General features: G+C 48.0%; 1 protein-coding gene across 1 annotated transcript in view; it reads right to left on the bottom strand.

Moving 5' to 3' along the window:
- RASA1 (RAS p21 protein activator 1) overlaps window positions 1-16,557 on the bottom strand; it is a 123,398-nt gene that overhangs the window by 51,413 nt on the left and 55,428 nt on the right. The window contains exons 9-13 of the mRNA XM_040421520.1: window positions 13,612-13,690; window positions 10,989-11,109; window positions 9,310-9,466; window positions 7,236-7,323; window positions 5,925-6,002 (exon numbers count right to left, since the gene is read on the bottom strand). Of these exons, the coding sequence (XP_040277454.1) occupies window positions 5,925-6,002; window positions 7,236-7,323; window positions 9,310-9,466; window positions 10,989-11,109; window positions 13,612-13,690 (523 nt within the window). The remainder of the gene's footprint in view (window positions 1-5,924; window positions 6,003-7,235; window positions 7,324-9,309; window positions 9,467-10,988; window positions 11,110-13,611; window positions 13,691-16,557) is intronic.

The following is a 16,557-nucleotide window of genomic DNA, read 5'->3' as shown; positions in this document are numbered from 1 at the left end:
CCAGGCCGGACTGGAGAAAGACAGAACCATGGAGAAAGGCAGAGTGGGGGAACGCCCAGCTTCCCACAGAACCCCAGGTAAAGCCCTAAGTCCTACCACAGATCCTGGACGAAAACTCGGCTAGAAGCGAACACTAGCGAGCCCACTAGAGTCGCCTGGGCAAGCGGGTGAAAACCCAATGATCAGGCGCGGACCAGTAACACGGGTAGAACAGTCGGTAGAACTGGTCCCGTCGGCCCCCGAGCAAGGTTGTCCCGTATCCCCCCAGAGTGGGGAAGCAGAAGGACAAACGGACAGGAACCGAAGGGTCTGCCCAGCAACCGCCAGGACAAGACAGGCTAAAGCCGAAGCCAATGTAGCCACCACAGGAAGACAGACTACAGTTCCGGTGTGGGAGATCAAAAGACAATCCTGACCAAATGGTAGTCCTCCCAAGTTACCGAGAAGGTGAATCCAAAGCCGAAACATTGCCTAGAATGGAAAAAACGCAATCTGCACCCAGCGGGAGGACAGAAAGCGGTAGACCCGGTAACTAGGCACACAGCTAGTACAGCCAGTGTGGACAAGGGAGACTGAAAAGGAACACCATAACCATCCAAATGAACAAACATGCTCTCCCCAGAGGGAAGGGCAGTGAAGGAACAGCCTCTGAAGCGTGGCCGGAACAGACGCCACATCGGAATGATCTGTACCGAGTGGGAGTCAAACAGAGCCGGCGAGAAAAGGCAGGCGAGACAGAGGCCGGTATAACACCCTCCAACAAAAAAAAAAGGGGGGGTGGGCAACAGAGAGGCCATAGGACAGCTCAAAAGCAGAACACCGCTACACAGAGACGCCCGGTTCACCGCCACGCAGAAGGCGAATACCCTGAAGAACCCAAGGTGGAGGTCCCCCGGACCTGTATAAGCGAGCACCCAAGAGAAGTTGGGTGACCTCCCCAAGAAGAGCGCCCGAACCTGGTAGCAGATCAGACTGAAGCACCGAGGGCGCCAATCCGGAAAGAATCATACCACACTGCACCAGAATGATCTCCTTAGAGAATAGTGCAAGGCTTGCGGCAATCATCGTATCCCAAGAGAAAAAGAATGTCGCAGGAGGAAGGAGGCTACGTACGAGTAGCCCCGTAAGCAGTGAGAAGGCCAACCCACCTACAGGACGAGAAGGCATACACGGCCCAAACAACGCACAAGAACGTCCGCTCACTGCAAAAATATAACACCGCGAAGAGGGCCAGCCACAGAGTGCCACAGTATCTACGGGAGTGCAAACTGAAAGGAGTTATGCACAAGACTAATATGGAATGCGATGGAACGCAAACTGACCGCCCCGAAAGGGAGGAAATGTACCTGGCAAACTGCAGTGGGCAAGAATGCAAAGGCCTGCCCCAAAAAGGGGGAGATGCCCAAGGCCGGACCTACGTCAGAGAAGTAGGGCATACCATACTTCGCCCAGAAAGGCGCCATGCACATGGCCACACAGTATCCAGCGGAAACGCAGGAGGTCCACCTAGGGAAAAGGGGGACATGCATAGGGCTATCCTAGCATTAAGTGAGTGTGCGACAATTCACCCAACACCGAAATTTCGTGAGAGTGTAACTACTCCGCCAATGAAGGGGAACATGTGCAAGTCCAGTACAGCACATACAAGGACAGCCTTGAATCTTGTGAGCGTGCAAAATTCCACCCATGGAATTAGGGGTGGTCACGCCAAGGCCAGCACCGTATCCAAGGGGAGCGCAAGCGTTCCGCCCATGTTAGAGGCCATGCTCAAGGCCAGCAACGTATCTGGTGAGCGTAGTATGCCGCCCAGAAAAGGAAGGGGGGGGGGGGAATCATGCACAAGGCCAGCATCGCATTCAGGGAGAATGCGAGCAGTCGGTGAGAATGTGTGTATGCCACCAGAAGGAGGCATGCCCATGGCCGGCAGCGAATCCAGTGAGAGTGCGTACACCGCCCACGGAAGGGGGGTCATGATGTGGCCGACGGTGGATCCAGAGAGAGTGCATGTATAGGGGTCATGCACATGGCCAACAATGTACAGGCGAGAGAACAACCACCGACCGAGGGAGTGTATGTATGCCGCCACCCGGGAAGGAGGCATGCCCAAGGCCGGTAGTGAATCCAATGAGAGTACATCATATCGCCTATGGAAGGTGGTCATGCACATGGCTGGCAGTGAATCCAGTGAGAGTGCCGAATGCCGTCCACAGAAGGGAGTCATGCCTATGGCAGGCAGCGAATCCAGAGAGAGTGCAGCGTTCCGCCTAAGGAAGGGGGTCGTGCACATGGCCAGCACCGTATCCGGTGAAAATGCAGTATTCCGCCTAAAAAAGGGGGGTCACGCACATGATCGGCAACGAATCCAGTGAGAGTGTAGCGTTCCGCCTATGGAAGGGGGGCACGCACATGGCCGGCAGCTAATCCAGTGAGAGTGCAGAGTTCCGCCTAAGGAAGGGGGTCGTGCACATGGCCAGCACCGTATCCGGTGAAAGTGCAGTATTCCGCCTAAAAAAGGGGGTCATGCACATGATCGGCAACGAATCCAGTGAGAGTGTAGCGTTCCGCCTATGGAAGGGGGGCACGCACATGGCCAGCAGCGAATCCAGTAAGAGTGCCGTGTTCCACCTATGTAAGGGGGTCGTGCACATGGCCAGCATTGTATCCGGAGAAACTGCAGTAGGCCGCCAAAGAAAGGGGGATCATGCACAAGGCCAACCCGCAGTTAGGGAGAGTGCAGTATCCCGCCCAGGAGGGGGGTCCTGCACATGGCAGGCACCATAACTGGAGAGGGTGACGAATGTTGCCTACAGAAAAAAGCATGCACCTTGACCAGCGCCGTAGCGCGGAGAGGGCAAAAAAACCCCCAGAAGGGGAAAAAAGAACCTGGCAGCGCCGCAGCCGGGGAGCGCGACACCATGCCGCCTATGGAAGGGGGGCATGTATACAGGCAGCACTCTGAGATGAGGCTGCAGCGTCCTGCGCAGCCCACAAGTCATATATATAATAAATATTTTTTTTTTTTTTTTTTTTTTTTTTTTTTAAACACACAGCCTCACTGAGGCAGATGCCACCTACAGGGCACAGATCCACCCATACAGGCCTATCCTCTGTGGGCGGGGGAACCTCCAGGCGGGAAAAATTCGCGCCTGGAGAAGTTCCAGCCCCCTCCAACAGAGGCCTGAATTTTTGCGGCCTAGTAGGCCGTGAAGCTGGGGCCTAAATTTTTAGCGGCGTCCGGCGAACCGGGGCCGCACAGTATTTAAAGTAGCGTCCGGGCCTACGGAGCGGCACATACCGGCCGCGGGTGCCCACCCCGCGGGCCGGAAGAGCCGGGGCCTAAATTTTTAGCGGCGCCCGGCTGACCGGGGCCGCAAGTACCTAAAGTACCAGCCGGGCCTACGGAGCGGCACATACCGGCCGCGGGTGCCCACCCCGCGAGCCGGGGACCCGGATAGAGCGGGATCGTCTTGAAGTGGAACACAAGACTTCGGCGCCCGGCCGACCGGAAGGTTCCGACGGTCAGCCGGGGCTGTTGAAGCGCTCCTTTGCAGGCCGCGGTGCCCACCCAGGTGTCCGGAAGTCAGGACCCTGCACCCGGCAGCCATTTTACCCCTGGAGCGGGCCCTTGGCCTAGAACAGCGCTCCATATGATTTCACCCCTGCCGGCAGCTACAACCACCTTTCCCCTGGACCGGTGAGAGCAGGGAGGGTCAGTGGCAGCAAGGCGCGGGCCCTCTGGCCCTGAAGTAGTGGCCGGTAAGAGGGAGGGGGACCCTGAGACCGGGTCTGTGAGGGTGGGACGCCTGCATGACCCCTCCGTCAGGGGCAGCTAGGTGCGGACCTCCGCAGCTCCCTAGGCATTCCTCTTGTAGGAACAAGGGTGCCAATGTCCTGGAGGCCAGGAGAGAGGGAGCAGATGTCGACCTGCGGCAGCCCAGGGCCAGCCTAGGTCTAGCAGGGACAGAAGGGTCCATAGGCCCAGGTAAGGGTCAGGCACGCAGGAGACCGAGGGGGGAGGGGGGGGGACGTAGGGCTGGAGAAGCCAATCTCTCACCATAGCCGTCTTCACCCTCGGTCCGTTCCAGCAGGGTCGCCCCTTCAGCTACTGGCACCGTAGTGGCAGGACGCCGGGGGAGGGACTTGGCGTGCGGGCGACCCTTGCGCTGGCGGGATGCAGGGGAGCTGGGCTGCCCTGGTCCACCTTGCCTTCTGTGGGGGAGGCAGCAGTGCGGGTGACCGGCACTGGCGCAGCTCAACCCCGGGAGAACAGAGAGGTCTAGTGCGTCTCTGTTATCCCTGATGATCTGGAACAAAAAGAAAATAAAAAAGTAAAAATCTAAAATTGAAACAAGGAGAAAGCAGCCCTGCAGAGCAGGGAGTGTCTTGCCTCCTTGGACACTAAGCAAAAACTGGCAGTCTCTCTCTCCAGGCTGAGGGTATAGCTGTGGAGGAGGGGCTTAACAGTCTTCACTTAGTGTCACGCCTCCTAGGGAGATGAGCTATACCCAAGGTCTTCTGTGTCCCCCAAGGAAATTGGGCGAGAAAGAAAATTTTACCAGAAGAAACTTGGATTATTTTTTTGGATTACTAGGAAAGTTCTTCAGAACTGGTCCCATCTGAACTGTCTACCTTTGACCAGGTAACGTATATTTTGTTTACTACTCGTGATATTAATAAGATATTTCTCTCGGTATATAGCCAAGAGTTCCCATACTGTGGCAATATATAGTGTTAGGCGCCTCCATAATGCTGATTATTCTCTTAGCAAAGATGCATATTGTTAATGGAAGATCTGACATTATTTGAAAAGAGGACTAAACCCTTGGAAAGTTATTTTCCATAGTATGATTGCAGAGCTGAATATTTTATCATATTAATATCATATTTTTGATTGGTCATAGGAAAACAGTCAAGGGATAACAGTTATTTTCCTGTATATGCGTGTTTTATTGCTATAGCCTGTTTGATAAACAGAAGATCCTAAGTTTCTCTTGGTATATGAGACTGTTTGTTAAAAGTATGACACTGGTTGTCAAATCACTAAATCATACTGTGCTGATCAGATAGGGGTGTGTTACCACCACCGTGTGGTACATTTTGGGCATTATTTTGTAACATTTGTTTTGCAATTGTATTGATTTTTATATTCTTTGTTTTTATAATAAATGATTATATATTTTTGCATATACAATTGTCCCTTTGTTTCACTGCTTGCACAAATCAAATTAAGATACTTGATAAAAAGAACTTAGAGGCGATTATGTTCGCCTGAAGAATATAATTTTTGTTTTTTTTTAATTTTTTTATCCTCTTTTATATGAAGATTCTTTTTATATAGGAGATATGACAACAGTAATATACAATGCAGTTCTTATATGACCGCAGTTATATTATACTGTACTCAGATCATCATGTGAGTACAGTCAGATAGTAATTTATGATACAGTAATTTCCTATGATGTTTATGTCAGAGGAGGCACCGGGATATGCAGCAAACACATAGGCGTGTTTCCTGGACTGCACAAGGTCTGGCGCATGAGCCCTTTACACAGACAATTCTATAAATCACTAAACAGATGGCCCCGTGTACAACTGAGCTCCAAGAGTTTCACTTCATCTTTTCTCACAAAACTATGCATCAATCTGCTCAGCATCTCCTGCCGGCAGATTTCACTGCATTATGCTAAACCGCTGCTCCATAAAAATAAAAAAAATGTGCATTGTGTTCATGTAGGTGTTGAGACCCCCTTTCTAGTGAACAGTGAGCGGCCCTAGCTCTGAAACATTAATATAAAGGTGTTTGGTGGGTTACAATAAACTACAGTAAAGGTGTCTTTAGTGGCATCGCAACTGGCTTGGTACGGTATGAAGATTTCATTTATGTATGCAGTATTCAATAAAATATTTCATACAGAAAGACAAACCTGTCTAAGCCGTTTATTGGAAGAGGATTGCGTTGTTTTTCGTAGACTGCAAAATGCCTGAAGACTTTTCATCCAGTCCTAGCACAAAGAGAAGAAAAACCAAAACAGGAGATTCTGAGCAGATGATCCGTAGTCTTATTTTATATTAACCCTCTATTTACAGTATGCCCATCTACATAATCACAGATACAACTTAAATGGGGTTTCTGGGTTCAGGGCTGATCTGGGTAATGTGCTACTCTTCATTTCTAAACTACATATGAGTGGAGCATACAAGCAATTCCTTGCTCCCTCTTGTCAAGCTGCAATTGCGCAGCGCAAGGAGGTGTTTTCATTGTGATGGTCAGGTACCAGGCCTCTCATCACTGCAGTAAGCCAAGACTTCCGCCCAAGCACGGAGCCCGGTGACGTCATCGCACAGATGGGTGTTCTCTAGCGCTGCAGGAGGCGGGTACTATGCAAAGTAGCCACCAGGTTAAACCAACCGACAGTGCAACGCCTCTAAGATATTTACTGCTGTAGCCGCGTCACTAGCTTGGACTGATCTGTGTGGGCAGCTGATGCTCCTTAATTATCAAATAGGAAAAATTGAGATTCGTACATACTAAACTGAAAAGGTACTTTGAGGACATAAATGATGTGTAACAATATATTTCTGCAATGCGGATTTTGAAGACTCACGGCTTTCCGATCAGTGAAGTGATCTTGCCTTTACCGGAATAAAGCCTGTGAGGTCCTAGAGCTTGTGTACCATACATTTACTAGTGGTGCTGTGAACAGTGTTCAAATGCAGATGTGCTTTTCTTCCATGTCGTGGTCTGCAACCTGTGGTGCTCAAGCGGTAAGAAAACTACAACTCCCAGCAAGTCCTGGCAGCCACAGAGTGCAGACCACTGTTTTAACTTAAAGGGAACCTGTCGCCTGGATTTTGTGTACAGAGCTGAGGACATGGGCTGCTAGATGGCCGCTAGCACATCCGCAATATCCAGTCCTCATAGCTCTGTGTGCTTTTATTGTGTAAAAAAAACTATTTGATACATATGCACATTAACCTGAGATGAGTCCTGTCCCTGACTTATCTTACGTACAGGACACATCTCAGGTTAATTTGCATATGTATCAAATCGTTTTTTTACACAATAAAAGCACACAGAGCTATGGGGACTGGGTATTGCGGATGTGCTAGAGGCCATCTAGCAGCCCATGTCCTCAGCTCTAGGCACAAAATCCCGGTGACAGGTTCCCTTTAACTCCTGAATAGTAATACCCATATACATATTACTTTCTTGTGCTCACATTATACACAATTACCTCAGCTTGTTCTGGAGTTTCCCCAGCAAAGTAGAATATATAATGCTCCTCACTAAAGTGCTGAACTACAATTTGAAAACAGTTTGGCCTGAAAGAAAAAAAACAACATTTATTGTACTAAATACATCTTAACCCCAATAACCTCACATTTAATACAGATTGCGCCCTCTGGACAACATCTGCTGCTATTCTCAGCAAAGCTCCAAGAAAAGTAAAGCATTACATACATGTACACATCAGAGAGCCCCCCCAATATGCAACAGGCATATGGCAAGTGGTTATCCAAAGTGAAAACACAGTCGTGGATAAATGTGTACCAGGAAAGATGTGGACAACAATTGCATATGCAACGAAGATACATAATGACAGATGTGGACTGGAAAAACAAAGCTCTTGTGACCTTCTAGTGTCATCTACTGTGGAGCTCTGGTGCAAATGCTCTCGATGCCTTAAAGGCGGGAAAAGAATCAAAATGACGTCACAGAAACTTGCAGGGGGCACCGACTGCACACAGGTAGAACTGGAGAGGCTGTATGATGGCAGAGTACTAGTCTGTGCTACCTTCTGGTGCCTACACACAACAACTTCTCAGTATGGCACCAGTAGAAGATGCCATGCTATTATACAGGGTGGCTCCCGAAAAAGTAGCCCGCCTCCTACGATAGTATGACAAGATGAATGAGCAAGTGGATCTTTTTTCCTTTTTTTTTTTTTAATTGCCCACAAGTCACAAAAGGTGCTGAAAGTGGTCCCCGTTCAGGTCTCTGCATCTTTGGGCAGGTCGGATTATGTTGGCAGATACTGCCTGTGATGTTTTCCTTGAGTTCATCCAGGGGATGCAGATTGTTAGAGGAAACTTTCTGGTTTACATTACTCCACAGATAAAAATCGCATGGGGACAAGTCAGGGGAGCGTAGTGGCCATAACCCCTTGCTCACAGTTTGCTCCTCCGTAAATAGTTCATAAACCCGTGCCAATGAATTCCTTGAGGTGCGGCATGTTGCCCCATCTTGTTGGAAAAAGTAGGACATTTTTTCTTCTGCACTGTTGAAGAGCTGCAAGCAATATCAGGCAACATAATCCAACGTGCAGAAAGACGCAGAGACCTTAACGGGGACCAGAATCTTGTGGGTAAAAAAAAAAAAAAAAAAAAAAAACAATCCACTGGCTCATTCATCGTTCATATTAAGGCTCTGTGCAACTTGTAGCAACTTGGCCTAGGGAGCTGTGTCCATTAGCCCTCAGTCTTTTCTGCTGCTGGTTATTGCTGTATGAAGAGATTCTCTGAAGCAACAAACCTAAGGTCCTTTTACATGGGCCAACAATCAAGGCAATTATTGGGAGATGAGCATTCACAGAAATGCTCTTTCCCGATAAATGCCCCATGTCAATGTGTGGCCAATCACCCACTGTACGAACAAACACAGCATAAGGGTCCATTTAAAACGTCCGCAAATGGGTCCGCAACCTTTCCGCAATTTTGCGGAACGGGTGCGGACCCATTCATTCTCTATGGGGACAGAAAAGAGGAGGACAGCACAGTGTGTGCTGTCCGCATTTCCAGGCCGCGGCTCCGCAAAAAAAAAACAAAAAAAAAAAACGAACATGTCCTATTCTTGTTCGCAATTGCGGACAAGAATAGACAGTTCTATGGGGGTGCCGGCCGGGTGTATTGCGGATCTGCAATACACTACGGGCGTGTGAATGGACCTTAACATATCTTTTATGTGACAACACATCATTTGCTGGCAGCAGAGTGACCTGCATTAACAGGGATGTGCTGCTGACAAATAAGGATTTTCTGTGGTGACAAGCAACTGCGGTAGCGATCATCTGCCGCCATTCAGTGGAGGTGCTTGATGCATGTAAATGTATCTCCTTGGATCAACGATCAGGCAATCATCAGGACTATTTGTTTCATTCACGACAACTGCTTGGGCATCGGCCCATTTAAAAGGTCCTTTAGGCAATCAAAATAAATCTTAGAGTAAACTACATCCGAGTTTTTGCAGGTGAATGGGAGAAGGAGAAAAGAGCACCCAAACAAAAGACACATTTGGTTGGAACCTCTCACCTGCCAAACAGACTGTCATGGACTACATAGACAGAACACACACTCAAATCTATTAATCCTTTGGGCTTTGTTGCACGCTTTTCACTTTCAAAAAAAATAAGCTGGGCATCATTACCCTCTAAGATAAAATACAAGTTCTTCCACCGTTTGCCTTTACCTACAAAGAAGAAAGATACGCATCACGTTAGCCATGAGCAGAGGTATTCTCAGAACACACTTTCACTAATCAGACACGAGCACTCAAACATATTTACTGGTGAAGCTGACCAGTCATGGCCGAATACTTCTGCCCAGTCCAAGGACAGGTCTCATGATTGGCCTGTATTGAGACGCTGGTGAAGATCACGGATTGACGAGCTCATCATTATTCAGAAATTTACAACACATTGTAAAATGGAAACCCAGCATTGGTTCAGTGTGGCACTGACTTGGCATCAGAGGCACCAGGTTGTGTGTGTGTTTGGAGATTAATGAACCAGTCAATATGATATCTGCTTTTTTTTTTTTTTTTTTTGTTAAAACCCAGCACAGCGCTGTACATAGACTAGTAGCTCAGCCCCACTGTCTTGAATAGGGCTGAGCTGTCGCATGGTCTAGGACACATGGTCTGCCTCTTCCAACAGTTGATCGGAGGTGGTCCCTGAGGATAGGTCATCAATTTTAATCCTGTATAACTCCTTTAAAATCAGTTTAGTTGCAATAAGCAAAACTTCCAGTTCTTTTCTAAACTATAATTTTTTTTTTTTATAAATTAGCCCTAAATGTGTCACACTGATCACTGCAGTTCTAATAAACCAGTTCTACAAATGAAGGATCTGTGCACACTGCGTCCTAGTTCTACATTTAGCGTTTTGTTGTAAAGAGTCCAGAATAAGGCTAGGTTTACATCTACGGTAGAAGTTCCAGCAGGAGCCTCAGTCGCAGATTTTGGGGAAAAAAATAAAAGGATGAAATACTCAGACTGAAGAAGAAAAAGTTCAGTCTCCAGAAGCGTCAAGGCTTCTTTACTGTGAGAACTGTGAATCTGTGGAATAGACTTCCTCAGGACGTGGTCACAGCAGGAGCAGTGGACAGTTTGAAAAAGGGGTTTAGACTAATTCTTAAAAGTAAAAAACAAAGGCTTATGAAAACGTGTAGAAATCCGAGTCTCACTGCCTTCTGGGATTCGCGTCCTCACCTATCCCTTGGTTGAACTTGGACATTTGTCTTTTTTCAACCGTATTAACTATGTAACTATGTAACTGCAGCATGCCTCTAAGAGGTACTATCATCTCCTCCAGAAGTAATGCTTTTAGGGTAAAATAGCTGCACAAATGAAACAATACAGAATGCATAACATTTTTCTATCAAGCAAATTCATGATTAAAAAAAAAAAAATGCAGAGGTCCATAAAATTCTGAGCCATACAGTATGAGCCTGTAGAAGACTAGGGTATCACTTTACAGAACATAATTAACAAAGTTAAAGTCTTAATTAAATACAGCCAAACCATTATTGATAGGACACAAGCTATGTACACGAGTGTAATCATCTCCTAAAGAGCATTGGGTTCCATCTCAAAAAAAAAAAAAAAGGGAAAATGTTCCCTTCATACAGTTAATGGCGTGCAGGTGAATCAAGGTTACAAGTCGACAAAACTACACACTGTCCATGAAGTGGAAATGTGTCCAGGCACTCACTCTTCTTTAGGAGATAGCCCTTCTTCACAATGTTTTTGTAAAAAGCATCCTTTGTTTTTCGCCTGATCGTGTTGTATATTTCCTTGCCATCCACAAGATCATTCAGCACTTGTTCCTGATGCTGTCAAAGAAACGTAAAAAATAAAACTGTTGCTGAAAAGGGCTACTGTATGTACGTAAAATGACCAAGTAGGATTTTAGCACGAGCCTTCAGAAAATTTATTCAACCATACGGCAAAGTTCCAGGTTTCAGCTCATATCCTAGGAGCAGGAATCTCAAACACGTGGCCCCTGAGGCAACCATCTGATCCCCCTGACCTGCTTCTAAAGGGGGTGGCAGTTTATCGAGGCCCACAGGCATCTGTCTGCCATTCAGCCTCGGGTCACTATGAGGCAGTAGACCCATTATCGCACCGCCTGACACCCAGGCAACTCAGGACGCAGACGGGGAACAAGAGTCAGTTTTTTTTTTTAAATATACATCGGCTCTACAGGTGGGACATTAAAGAGGACCTTTCATGGGTCCAGACATTATAAAACTAAGTTGCAGGATATATAGGGCATAGTGCAGGAATCTAATAGCACTTAAAAAAAATTCTGGGCGCCACTCCGTTCGCCCACTGTGGCCCCCGTAAGATTCTCCCCCATTGAGAAACAGGGCAGTCTCCTCCTCCCTGTACCGATGCTAAATTTAGCATACAGGGCGGGAGAATTTTACGGGGCCACAGCGGGCGAATGGAGCGGCACCCAGAAAAAATAGTAAGTGCAGTTAGATCCCTGCTCTATCCCCTACGTAGCCTGTTACTTAGTTTATAATGTCTGGACCCATGAAAAGTCCTCTTTAATACAGGGCAGAGCACAACAGGGGAGCATTATAATACAGGGAAATTACAACTGCAAGAAGGCATTACAACTTTGGAAGGGGGGGGGGCACTACAGAAGGCTTTATAAATACTGGGGCTACTACAGGGGACATTAGAACTAGAGCTTCTACAGGGGGCATAACTACTAGGTCCAAAATAGGGGACATAACTACTGGGCAACACTAAAGGAGACTATATTACTACTGTGGCTGTATAGAGGTGTCTTAATGATCGGCCTTATTACTACTGGGGGCTTTAAAGGGGTGCCTTTTTACCGCCAGGGGCACTATGGTAACATTATTACTATTACTACCAGGGCTATTGTTGGGGCATTATTATTATTGGGCACAATATGGAGGGCATTGCTACTAATGAGGGCACTGGATGTCAACTGGAAACCTTTTCTACGTGTGGCCCAGTTTGAGAGCCCTGTCCTAAAGACTCTAAGCCATAAAAATCACGTGCAACGTAGAAATGGAAATAAAATTTAAAAAGAAAATCCTAAAAATGTATAGACCATTTATTTGAAACAGTATATACATTTAAGAGCCTGATAACCGCCTGCTCGTCAGCAATCTCCTCCACTCTGTGGGGACGAGCGATCACTACAGCCATCACTCATCCTCATACAGATTTATTGTTTCCAGGCAGCAAATCACTGTGTACACAGCGTAATCTGCTGCCCAGAAATGCTGATTTAATGTGCTACATAAAAGATGAATTCACCCAATGAACAAGTGTTTTGCTCGTTCATCATGTGATCAGCGGCACCTTTACACGCCCCAATTATCTGGAACAAGTGCTCATACTAACATTTCTTCCCGTTAATTGGCCCGATAGTGCAGTGTAAATCCACCTTAAAGGGGTTATTCGATATCTAAAATATTCCCAGTGCCCAGGCTCCTTGTATGGATTATACTTACCTGCTCCCTGGCACCCGTGTTGCTCCAGTTCCATGCATGGCCGCCGAAGCATTTTCCCGTCACTCAGATCAAAACATCCGGCGACGGGGGTAGCAGCCAATAGTAGGCCCTCAAGGAGGCTCGTCCCCGTTGCTGCCTGCTATTCGCTCACCCCCTCCCCCCCCCCCAATTGGCAGATGTTTTCATCTGAGCGACAGGGAGATGCAGCGGCGGCCGTGCAGGTAGGCGGAGCGACGCGTGTGCCAGGGAGCAGGTAAGTATAATCCATACAAGGGGCCTGGGCATTGGGGGGAATATTTTAGATATCGGATAACCCTTTTAACTGAAGGGGCTGTGCAGCTCCAATGCGTGCCACAGTCCCTTCATTGTTTACCAGGGACTGCGCCATATATTTTGTTGTGGCTGTGCCTGCTACTGCTTGCTCTCTCCCATTCAGCTGAATGGGACCGGGTGGTAGAGAACTGCAGTTGCAGGCAATCACTCCAAAATGTATAAAACTAAATTCACATTTTATTCTGTTTTCACCGCTTGCACACAGAATCACTTTTTTTAAACCAAAAAAATGCACCTGTTGCCACATAACTACAGCCATAACTTTTTTTTTTACGGTGTTGTCATCTGAGCTATATGAGGGGTTAAAAAGTCTTTGGGATTGCCATGTTGCTCTAATATGAATAACTCATTCCCGTTAAAGCAAGGCGTTTTGTCAGCTTGAGACAAACTTGTAAATGCCATTTCTGACAACAGGATCCCATTTATCCAGCCATCCCTCTTGCTTTCTATGGGATCATTCCTAGCATCCAGCTAATATATATGTGTAACTTTTGGTAAGCTTACCTGCACAGGAACAGGATCCTTAAGAAAATAGCCTTCAACAATTTGTTCTTTCCTGTAGTGTTCTATGATATCATCAATTCTGTTGAAAAAAAATAATATTTCACAAAATGTATTCACTTCCCATCAACACATAACTACCACATGACTGACAACAAAATGTCATGAGGATGGTGCCAGTCTCCTTCCGGGTGTCTGGTATCGGAGTGCTGCCCGTCATTCAATGATCTCTAGAGCATGTTGGCCACATGAACACATGGACTAAATGGCGCAGCCAGACACTAACAGATCCCAAGCAGTGGACCCCTTTTCTATGATTCCGAAATGGCTTTTCAATGTAAAAGCGCTTCGTATTTTGTTCCTAATCTAATGTCACGCAGAATTCTTTAGGTGGATTTCTGAGCGTTTTCAGCACAGAAAGAGGCTTCCCAGTTTTTAATGGGGGAACGCACTATTATTGCAAATATCATGTTTGTGTGTGGAACTGGATTGCACATTGTGGAAAAAATAACTGTCAATACCACCTACTGTTAATGGTGGCTCCTGTGTGAAATAGAATATATATGATGATGAAACTTTCCCTTTAGTAGATGGGATGATGCAGCAGTTCTCCGCACATACTGAGCGCTGTGCAGGGAAAACAGAGGTATGACAGCACAGGAGCCCATTCATTCTTAGAGTCGGTGAGGTTTCCAGAGATCAGAGCCCCACTGATCATAAAATGATGGCATTTCCTAGAGATATGCGATTACTTTATAAGATGGGAAAACGAGATTTTTGAATAACTTACCAGTAAAATCTCTTTCTCGCTCTTTCCTTGGGGGACACAGAAGACCTTGGGTATAGCTCATCTCCATAGGAGGCGTGACACTAAGTGAAAGCTGTTAAGCCCCTCCTCCACAGCTATACCCTCAGCCTGGAGAGAAAGGCAGCCAGTTGCGTGTCCAAGCAGTGAGAAAAGGCAAAGTCCAACAAGGAACCAACAAGCCAACTACCCAACGGGTAACACAAACTCGGAAACCGTGTAGAGAAAAACAACGAATGGGTGGGTGCTGTGTCCCCCAAGGAAAGAGCGAGAAAGAGATTTTACTGGTAAGTTATACAAAAATCTCGTTTTCTCGCCCAGTTTCCTTGGGGGACACAGAAGACCTTGGGACGTTCAAAAGCAGTCCAAAAGGGGAGGGACCACAGCTCCAAGGCGAAGCACCCGAAGGCATCAAGGAACCGCCGTCTGCAGACCCAGGCGGACCAAGGCAGCATACGCCGAAGCCAGAGTATGCACCCTGTAGAACTCTGTAAAGCGTGCAAGGAAGACCTGTGGCCGCCTTGCTCAAATGCATGGCCGAAGCCCAAAGCCTCCGGCCCAGGAGGCACCGACCGCTCTGGTGAAATGAACGGTGACAGTAAAGGCAGAATCCTGCCCTCGGTGCGGTAACCTCAGCAATAGCCAATCTGATAAAGCGGAGGAAAACCACCCCGGAGTCCGTCAACTCTAAGCGCGGACCTCCAGGAAACCCAAGAGACCGAACGTCGACAAGAGTCGGAGATCTCCAAGTAAAAACTGCAAGGCCCAAACAACGTCCAAATTGGTGAAGTGTTGAAGCGAAAGGCAAACACCACCTTCAGAAGGAAGGAACGGGATGTAGAACAGCCCTGTCCTGGGAAAAGACAGAAGGCTCAGAACAAAAAGGGGACCATTCAGGCACCCGTCAGAGACACGACTGATACGGAAACACAACCGTACAGGACAGGAGGGGTAGAGAGAACTTCTGTAACGGCTCCAAGGACAAGATTGGAGCGCCGAGAACTCAGTATGTAGTTCCCAGGGCGGTACCGAAGGACAGTACAGAGGAACCAAAGAGCCATTTCGAGTAAGAAGGTCTTGACAGGCCCAGAGGGCTGGGGAACGCTGGAAGAGGAAGAACAGCGCTGACACTGATACCTCAAGTAAAGGAATCCCAGTCCCAGGTCCAGGCCGGACTGGAAAAAAGACAGAACCATGGGGAGAGAAAAGTCAGAGTGGGGAATGCACAGCTTCCCACAGAACCCCAGATAAAAAAACCATAAGTCTTACGACAGATCCTGGACGAAATACAGCCAGGAGCGGGCAGTAGCGAACCCGCTGGAGTCGCCTGGCAAGCGGGCGAAAAACCAAATGTGATCAGGCGCAGACCAGTAACACGGGCAGAAGTTGACAAACTGGTCCCGTCGGCCCCCGAGCAACGTTGTCCCGTATCCACCCGAGTGGGGGACCAGAAGGACAGACGGAAAGGAACCAAAAGGGTCCGCCCAGCATCCGCCAGATGCCAGGACAAGGCAGGCTATAGTCCATGCTGATGTAGCCATGTTCTACAGTCCCGGTGTAGGAGATCAAAGGACAATCTGGATCGAAAGGTAGTCCCCCCAAGTTACCGAGAAGGTAAGTCTACAGCAGGACCATTGTCTTAGAATGGACCACACAATCTGCACTCAGCGGGAGGACAGAACGCGGTAGACTCGATAAATCGGCACAGCTAATACAGCCAGTGTGAACAAGGGAGACAGTACGAGGCCAAAAGGAACACCGGAACCATCCACATGACAACCATGCTCTCCCCAGAGGGGAGGACAGTGAAGGAACAACCTCTGAAGTCTGGCGGGACAGAAGCCACATCAGAGTGATCTGTACCGAGCGGGGGCCAAACAGAGCCGGCGAGATAAGGTAGTCGAGACAGAGGCCGGCATAACACCCTCCAACCGAACGGAGGAGTGGGCAACAGGGAAGCCATAGGACAGCTCAAAAGCAGAACCCTGCTACACTGTGAGATGCCCGGTTCACCGCCTCGCAGAAGGAGAATACCCTGAAGAACCCAAGGCGGAGGTCCTCCGGACCTGGGTAATCGAGCACCCAAGAGAATTTGGGTGACCTTCCCGAGAAAAGCGGCCCGCACCTGGTAGCAGATCAGACTG

The sequence above is a fragment of the Bufo bufo genome, chromosome 2 (genome assembly GCF_905171765.1).
Source record: "Bufo bufo chromosome 2, aBufBuf1.1, whole genome shotgun sequence".
NCBI lineage: Eukaryota > Metazoa > Chordata > Amphibia > Anura > Bufonidae > Bufo > Bufo bufo.
This window is presented reverse-complemented; position numbering and strand designations above follow the sequence as displayed.